The 10,004-nt window shown below is 35.9% G+C and overlaps 1 protein-coding gene across 1 annotated transcript; it reads right to left on the minus strand.

The window, feature by feature from the left end:
• Nucleotides 1–1,260: 1,260 nt before the first annotated feature.
• On the minus strand, nt 1,261–5,467 carry LOC149185967 (patatin-like protein 5). Its single transcript, XM_089409192.1, has 5 exons — nt 5,342–5,467; nt 2,386–2,541; nt 1,815–2,132; nt 1,532–1,713; nt 1,261–1,414 (listed from the first exon to the last, which is right to left on the minus strand). The coding sequence occupies exons 1-5, from the start codon at nt 5,465–5,467 to the stop codon at nt 1,354–1,356; spliced, it is 843 nt and encodes a 280-aa protein (XP_089265318.1). The 3' UTR covers nt 1,261–1,353.
• Nucleotides 5,468–10,004: the final 4,537 nt, after the last annotated feature.

Raw genomic sequence — 10,004 nt, forward strand, 5'->3', positions numbered from 1 at the left:
AATTTATGCATGCAAAAATGTAATTAAAGAAAGATAAAATTACATTTTTACCATCAAATGGATAGCTAGATTTCACCATTGATAGTAAGAAAAAAATAAAAAATAAAAATGTGTAGGAATTTTTGTTTTCTTTGTAATATTTTAACATTATTGTTCTTAACTTTTATTGGAGTATTTTTTCACTATTTTTTTTCATTAAAGTGCAATGGTTGTTTTTAATGGTGCTAAATCCATTTACGCATTCAAAAATGTAGTTTATAAATTGACAATTACAATGTCACACATAGTTAGATCATCATATTTTAAAGGTATAAAATATAAAATGTTTATACTTGTCTTTTTCTTTCTAGTAGTCCATATATTATACTTTTCAAACATTTTTTATTACATTTTTAAAATTGGTTTTAACAAAAATTAAGCTAGAAGAATTTTTGCAGGTAGAATTAGAATTATTCAAGAAATTAAATCCATTTATAGATTCAACAATTAAATTTAGAAAATTAAAAATTACATTTTTATCAACAAAATCATAAATCATAGCAAAATGTTTAATGGCTAGAAAACATAAAGAAAAAGAAAGTGAAAATGGACATTCTTACTTTAAAAAATAAAATATTAAATTTTTTTCTTAAAAAGGTGTAAAAAATGTGATATTAATAACATAAGTAGAATCAAATGACTTAAAAATATTAATCCAAAATTAAAAAAATATTAATTAAAAACAAAGAATACCATAAAAATTTTAATGCAATCCATGCAACTAAATGAATGATATGAAAAATTTACTCATGGGAACATAGGCTATTCCCACCCCCACAAAAATCTCCATACCATTAATATTATATTCTATGCCATATGTATCACAAAGATATCCTACTCTACCAAAATCTTAGTGGGGATGTCCACATAAAAAGCAGAGTGGGGATCTTTCATATTTAAATGGCGTTTAAGATGTGTCTATGTCCACACAGGGTCTAGATGGTTTGCATGACCGAATTAATGATAATAAGATTGAAAATTTTAATAATATTAATAATTAAAATGAAAACGAAATTACATATATACCTTAAAAGTTTGAGCTCAATGATTTCATTAATAATGTAAATATTACTATGTTAATTCTTGTGTGACTTTTTCTTTAAATATTAGTAAAGGCATGGTAAATAACATTATTTTCAAAATCAATATATTAATGAAATATGCAGAAAGCCTCAATTTTCAAATTGGATATCAAAGTTACATTACATATCGAAGTTAAGATCATCTTCGAACAAAGTACAACATTCATAAGGGAAAACTAACATTCATAAACTGAGGAAAACTATCATTCATAAAGTTTCAGGACTCTAAGTCTTAGCCACTAGGAGCAGCAGTTGATCGTGACTTTCTTTCACGTGAAAGTAGCTGCGCAAACCTGCCAAATCAATACAATATTAACGGTGAAACCAATTCACATGAACCATTTTCTGTCATAAAACTTGATTTAGCAATTTTCATTGAAATTGACGTATTCAATAAGAACTAAAATGACCTGATCAATGCATCATGGTTGGTCTTCCAGTCTTGCTCTGGCGTTGGCTCATAGTAGCCCGTCTCGATATTGACACTTGAAACAGGCTTGGCCAAGAGATCGCTAACTATCGTTTTCAAGGCTTTTAGATTCTCCTCCGTCGACAGATCCAAGGAGCTAGTGTGATCTCCCAGCTGCGGTTCCTGATCACAATGAGGCATTGTGTTAGATATCTCGAATATAGATTTGTTCAACTTCACAAAATCTATGGGTGAATTATATATGGAGGGTGCAAGAAAAGTACCTGGATTCTGAGATACATATGCATGTTAATGGTTTTGAACCAGAAGAATTCGTGAATGTCCGACATATCCGAACTTGATTGCAATAAAATATCAATTAAAGGTGATCTACCGTCCTTAGTTAACCATCCAAATAAGCCCCATTTTGCAGCGTCGGTGGCCTTGTAACGAGCTACTTTTTGTCCTGTTCCAAGAGAAAGAACCAGAAGCTTGCTAGACTCGTTCTCGATCAAATTTAAATCAATACTTTGTTTCGACAATGGTGGATTCGAATTGCGAGCGGAAATTTCTTTCAACAAATGGTTTACTGCAAGTAATGTCTGCAAGAATATGTTACAGGCCAACAAATTAATTGCGCAACCCATTAGGCAAAACTGTTACGCAGTGACTTTGAAAACTGAAATACAATTTCTTTCGACACATGGTTTACTGCAAGTAATGTTTGCAAGATTATTTTAGAGGGCAACAAATTAATTTCACGGCCCCTTACCAAAACTGTTACGCTGTGACTTTGAAAACTGAAATTTAAACCATATTGAGATGGCAATGGAAAAATATATCACCGCGACTTACCGGATCGTTAGCTGCAACTCCCCCGTCTATTAGATTGAAGTTTCTGGGATTTCCCCGGGAATCTTGTGTTTTGAAGGAATGAGGAGGAAGATATGTTGGAGCTGCTGAGGTCCCAATAGGCATGATACCATTGAAGAATTTGCCGCAACATAAAACCTATAAAGAAAACAGATGAGTACTCCAGGTGCATACCGAATTTGAAGGGCGAGGTCATGATATTCTATCGTCTGCAACTTCATTGACAAAACAACACTGAACAGGGAATCAATATGCAAAAGAGCGGGCGTGGTTGCTGAAATATGGATGAGCGCTGAATTTTGGGCGCTTGAATTCAAATTTGAATTCGAATTCAAATGGGCTCGTTATTTGAATAAAATTAATGGCGTGATTACTTGCATTGATTACGCTGAACCGTGGAGCCTTGCCATTATGTCTTCAAACCGGAGGCGGGCCGGCGCCGGAGGCGGGCAGGAACCGGAACGGGCAGGAACCGTCTGCAGGTGAGTGAGTCGATGTGCATGGATGCATGGTATGGGCTCTCCGGGTTACTTGGACTATAGCATTAATGATGCTATAGTCCATGAAATAGCACTTGCCGATTGAAAACACATATATAAGATATCAAATCATTGATGAACATTGCCATGAATTATACACCATGGAAGCTTCTACAAGTCATCACTTTCATTTTGTTTATTCCACTACAGCGAAACTTTGGAAATGGAACATACATTAAGGTATGATATGAGCTGAACATAGGAAAATACTTTTGAAGCCATTTAATTCGAAGACCATAACATGTACCCACAACAAAATGCTCATGATATCCAACAACTCAAATGTAGGTCCAATTATATATACCATATTAACTAAGCCAAAGTGTTACGTCATCATAATATATATATTTATTTATGTCTTATTTATTATTCTTTGTTATACAGGGTAATAATGTATTCAAAAAATATTGATGTTGACATTAATTTTAAATTTATCAAAAATTAATGATTTTATTTAATGTTTATCTTTGAAATTTTTTTTTTTAAATATATTTATTTCAATTTTGATTGGTTCACTTCTTATTTTACAATGATTACATTGTACCACAAAATCTGTAATTTGTTGTACCATACAATCTTTTGATATATATACTGACATTAAATCACTAATTATATCATTAATTTTTCCATATTGAGTGGGTTACTGGGTCTATCCGTTTCACTCTGCAAACTTCCAGAATATTCGAACACGACCACTATTGAAAAAAACGCCGACCACTATCCCCATGCGTTGTAAAATGCATTACCCTCGGGTAGTTACCCTCAAGTCCAGACGATAAACAGGAGCCGTTGGATGAACCCAAGTGAGATCAAGCGTGGTGATAAGCCCATCTGTCAAGCTGGGCTTATCACCAGAAAGCGCACTTGGAGAATAGCAACAAAAGCATCGAAAAATCTCAAGTGTATCGGCGGTAGGTGAGGTGTTTAGATTTGTGTTGAGACCACAAATGGTTACCCAACCCAACCTATGGTAATGCAGTGGTATTACATATGACCACGGTTCACTACATGTATATTGCTATTAAGAATGCTATTAAGAATGGTAAACAAATTATGTATCCGATATTATGGTTATAATTTTATTTTTTTATGTTGTAAGTTTGGGTAATGATTTGCCAAGTGAACATGTTAATTTCATAAAATTCATAAGTTGGGATAATTATTTGTTAAGTGAACATGTTCTCGACCAAATTTTAAATAAAATTCATTTTATTTCATACCAACATTTAAACTATTATAATAAATAATTCGAACAATTAATTTCCGACCATTGTTGAAAAAAACAATTTTTTTTTCTTTGGAAACAAGGAAAAAGAATTAATAGTGACAATTGTCTCACGTGTTGTAAATTTCATTACATAGTCGTCTAACGAGGCGGAGGAATTGCCCAGACGGTCAAAAGTGGCCGAAATTCGGGTAAAAAAAATTCAAAAAATCTTGTAGAAGCAGTGTTTGAATCATGTTTTTGATGGTGGAAATGGATTCAACACGATAAAAAACGCCTAGGACACCTAAAATTTTGAAGTTTAACAACTATAACTTGGATTTACAAAAATCCTTGCCGGATTTTCTTTAAATATGACCGAAAGTTCCATAACTTTCTGGGGAACTCCTCCGCCTCATTAGACTACGCAAAAAGGAAATAAAACAAAAAATAAAAAATTAGTAACTAATAGAAATGGAAGTTATTAAAAAACCCATAATAAGAACTCAACCAATCACCTTACAAATAAATAAATTTCAATAATAATAAAAATTGAATTCCTAATGTCAAACTATGGATAAACGTAATAAATTTTTGGTCAGAGACAAACTAATACCTAGTGAGAAGCAAAACTGAATGTATTATACCATACCTGCGATAGGTATAATAATGTTTCAATTATCTTTCATTTTTTTGTGGATTAGTAGTCTCATTTTCAACTAGCTTGCTATTACAAACTAGTTAAGCATTACTCTATGGACATCAATGAAGATGCCTAGTAGTGATGAAGCAAAGCAAACATTGGTTTTATAATGCAATTGTAATGTATAAAACCTTAGAGAGTTGATGTATATAGAATCTTCATTGGTGTATCAAATCAATAATGCAACCTCAAAGTCAGTATCCATGATGGGTTCCATAATTTATAGTTGAACTCATTTGTATTATTTATATTTGATAATCATAGTATATCTAACAAGAGTATATTCCAAATATATATTCTATGTATGTTTTTTTTTTTTTTCCATGGAAAAAGCGTAATTTTATTAATATAGAAAAATAAAATTACATGTTGTAAATTGCAGATAGACTAGCATCACCAACCAAAGGCCGGTGGTAAGCAAAAACATTCAATAAAAGAAACTAATATACAAAGGATGGAAAACTAAGTTTTCCTCCATTTTTTCTTCTCAACCTTGCGCCAACCTCCTTGCTGCTGAGTGGTGACAAGAGCGAACATGGGCTCATCAGGTCGAAGAATGTCTTTGTCTGAATCTGAATTGTCTGATGAGTGATTTCTCTTGCACCTGCTTGGATCCATTGATTCTAGTACTTTCTCCCCCTAGGAATCTGATGCCTGGTTGTCCTGAGTTCCCCTGGGAACTTGAGCTGAGTCCACCTGTTTTTCTGGTGCTTGTGTTGCCTGGATGTTCCCAGGGGGTGGGATTTCCACCACAGCTTCATCTTCCTCCATTTCCTGTTGGGTAGAAAAGTAGTTCCGTGTGGACTCCTCCTCAGCTTCTTCTTCCTCCATATCCCATGGGGATGGATGGAAATTCCACCCTTTTTGCAACTTCCCATTTCTCTTCCTTCTACTGTTGTCTTTTTTGGCTTCCGGGCATAGATTTTGAAGATGCCCTGTTTGTCTACAAATTCTACATTTGAAGGTTGTGCTTTCATAGTCCAGTGTTTGAGTCCAATTCATTTGCTTATGGATTAGATGAATGCGGTTCAGCAAGCCTTTGTTGAGATCCACATCCACACAAATCCTAGCATGTGTATAGATCCTTTCCTCCAATATTTGGGTATCCATCTTTAGGTATTTCCCAATGCTGTTCCCAATACCTGAAAGAATTCGCTCATCCCAGAAATGAAGAGGGAGGTTGTGCAGGCGAATCCACACCGGCATTCTTGAGATGACCATAGTGTTTGCATCAAAAGCTAGGAACCAAGGAGTAATAAAGAGACCCGTCGTTCCCCAGAACCATGGCCCCTCCTGCAAAGTACAATCTCTAGCGGCAGGAGAAGGGAATTTAACTATGAAAAAACATTTAGAACATAAATGTATTTCACAATCAATGGACCAGTTGGTCAAAATCCAGTGAAATAGTTCCTCAGGTTTTGGCCAAAAACAATTAAATTAACAAATTACAGCTTGTGATTCGAAGGAGGTACATTGCATATCTGCTTCTGTGTCCTCTATGTTAAGTTCTGGGATTGAGTTCATAAGTTCCACTATATATGGATTGGAGGCAGAACTATCTTGTTGTTTTTGTTTTTGTTTTTGTTTTTGTTTTTGCTTTTGTTTTTGTGTTTTTCCCTTGAAGAATGTTCTTGAACGAGAGGCCTCTGTTCATCTGGTTCTTAAAGACTTCAGGGTTTTTTGAAGAATTAGACCCTATTCCTTTACCTGCATTGGAGGTTGTTTTGACAGAGCCTGCCCCCCTCTTAACCTCAGATTGAGGACTAATGAGGATGTTGTTTGTATGTTGTAGTCCTGCAGGAAACGACAGTCCTGTAATACTCTGCCACCATAAATTAAGCTTTGCATGTTTGCTGGATAACCGGCTTTCTGCATAATGGAGTGCTTCAGAAGAGAAACCCTTTCTGCCTGTTTAACCCAGATCAATAGAGAAATCCGTTCTGGACGTTTTATAAAAAATTGGATGCTAGAAGGTTTTACCCGAAACTGAGTGTCGTCCTCCCACAGAAAAACCCCAAGCCGCGCAACGGAGGGAATTTCCAGAGCCGCCATCGGCCGGTCTGGAAGGACCCGGGGCAACTCCTCAATAGCCTTATTAAGGGAAGGAGTCCACGACAACATGGGAATCTAATACCTAGTGGGAAGAAGTGAAAAACTGAGGGGTTGTGCTGGACAGAGGCAGGGCACCGCCATCACTGTTAGTCGGGATATCTCAACCTATTGGGGGAGGTAGCCCGAAGCACCAGCAAACCAGGGCCGCCACGACATTTGGTCAGCTCACACTGTGGAGTCAATAGAGACGCTGAGAGGCATCCGCTGGACCCCTTGCATCCTGTCTTGAGTAGCAGAGGTCCAATGAGATCTCAGGCCACCACCGGCCGTTAAACAATCATGGTCGGCGTCCAGAAAACCCAGCTGATTCGGGAGGGTAGCCCGCATCATCTGCCAGATCACCAGAACCTTCTGGTTCGTTGAGCAGTAATACACCCACCACAGATGACGAAACGGCCTATAAAGACGGACCACCGAGAGCACATGGGGAGTTAGGGAACCAGGCAGCCAGTCCCAAAGCAGTGAGAACGCATGGGTCGAAATCTCGCGGCTCCACCTTGGAGTCAGTCCCCCATGGCCGCCCATCGAGCCTTCCCAAGTGCACAACATGACAGCCACATCTAAGTCCTGGTTGTTGTGGAAAAACCCAAGATTCTTGTCAAGGGTCTCAGTGAACTGGTTTAAGGCCGGAGGAACCTTCAAGCGCTGCTTTAATACCCTCCGCTGCCTCTGGATGCGTATGACCTTCAGCGATTTCATGAATCTATGCAAACCTGCTTTGGCGGCCGAGCTCCCCCAATCCCAAACTGCTTGGGCTACTTTTCAAACAATGGATTTACAACCTTCAGGACCTTCTTCTTCGTAGCAGCTGGAGCTGATAGATGCAGTAGCATATCATATGTCCAACAGTAAAGGTGGAGCTTGGGAGGGAGACTATGGGCACGTTGCAGGGTTCGAAGGCGGGTCTGGTTCCTGATTTTCATTGATACCAATATCCTCATGATAACTACATCTTCTATGTATGTTAATTGATATTGTTTTTCTAAGGAAAATTGTGGGGAAATCTAAGGGATGCTTCTAATTATTCATGGATGGAATCCTTAGTAAAACATTGGGCATATACTAGTGCATCTAACCAAGGGCGTTCAAACTTGGCACACACTGACTCAAAAATAATGGAATGCCCAACGATATTGTCAACAAACAATTGAGCTAACCTCTTGAGCTTTATACCGATAAATATATTAAATAGTTATTCAATACTAAATTTAAGATATATTGGGTATATATCTCTGTATATATGCTAAGAATATATCCTAACATATATACTTCATATATAAAACAAAGTTTCCAAACTTGAAAAAGACTTTGTTAACCTAGAGCCTCACAAAGTTCAGTTTAAAGCTCGATGAAACTCAACAATTAGAGGAAAAAAACACTTAGAATATAGTATATTAATGATATTTCTAATATATAAAAGATATTAAACAATGTTTTATCCACAAATTCATCATATTATTATAGACAATATGATATACAAAATTCAACGCTCAATATTTAGTTGGAAAACATTAAACTAAAACATAAATCAAATAGGTTAGAATCCATGACACTACGATTAAATTGACAAATAGCACCAAGTTCAATGGTACTTATTAGACAATGAACTAAATAAATCATAACATAATTAGTGTGGTGGCTATATTGAGTGATTTTAATGCTTTGAGCTTTATGCAAAATATCTTGAGATAAGTCCCTCAAACCGACTACCTTTATTGTGTGTCTCACTCAATGTACCTATTGGGTTAATGTTGTAAATAATGTCAATATGTTCATACTAGGTACCATCCACTTAATGCAAGGAAGTGTTCAGGTTTTCATCATAGAGTTTTCCTTGGGACAAAAAAAAAATAAAATCATAACATAATTAGAAATCCAAAATAGATGTCGTCCCCAAGTCCAATTCCAAGTCTCGTCTACAACTCCAAGAGTACTAAATAATTCCCTCTAATAACTAATGTCAATTTTACAGGCTTGGAGCCAATGTTGTGTTCTAGGTGTATTAGGTGTTTGAAATTGACATAATGACACGCTAGAGGGATTCCCAGTTTCCACACTAAAGCCAACTCAAATAATCATTGAGAGAATCATCCTTCATGACCCATTTAGAGTGTAGATCAATATTATTGAATAAAATTGGATCCATATCCTTCGGTTCCCATTGTTCCATGAGTGGATGAAGGTTGTCATAAATGAAGACTAGCTTCTTCAATGGCTCATGCTCCAACCTGTTTTCAGTGATTGCTCAAACATTCACTAATTGCATTGACGCCATGAAGCACTAACTCAAAACTCTAATTGTGAATCCTTGTAGATGCAGTGTCTTAGAGCCATACCTATCCTTGTGAACCCTTGTAAATGTGGTGTCTCAAAGCCATAACTATCCTCCAATGCATTGCTCTGGCAAAAACAAAGAATACAAGTTTGAAATGTCAAACTTGAAAAAAAAGAGAGTAGGAAATGAGAATTTAATTATTTGCAAATTAAATCTTAACTAACATCTTCCAAAACAAAGAATACAAGTTTGAAATGTCAAACTTGAAAAAAAAGAGAGTAGGAAATGATAATTTAATTATTTACAAATTAAATCTTAACTAACATCTTCTTGTGCATGAGATGTTTGGTTGAATTAAATCCAAACATGCTAACTAATTCCCTAGACAAACATGATGAGTGATGATCTTGTTTTGAATATGTTGATCTTAGTATATTTTCTTACTAGACACCATTATGTTTAGGAAAACAAGATATTCCACACAAGATGAACACCTTAACTAATCATTCATGTAATCAAATCAAGGATCATACCACCAAAATTTTTACATGGTTAAAACCCTCTGAGAGGGAAAGAGTCCACAACCCCAACCAACATGATCACTTGAGGCAATTTATTAATGCAAAAGGAAAATTTGTACATAAAAGAGTTTCTCACAACCAATATTCAACGACCCTCCATACTCTCTTTAAATAGAGATCATAAACCAATCAAGTGTTATGTCATGGATCAATAACTTGTATTGAGGAGAATATGAGTCATCGAATC

This window comes from Pinus tabuliformis, chromosome 3_1, assembly GCF_031772625.1.
Source record: "Pinus tabuliformis cultivar Carrire ecotype Pingquan chromosome 3_1, CPIR1, whole genome shotgun sequence".
NCBI classification, from domain to species: Eukaryota; Viridiplantae; Streptophyta; class Pinopsida; order Pinales; family Pinaceae; genus Pinus; species Pinus tabuliformis.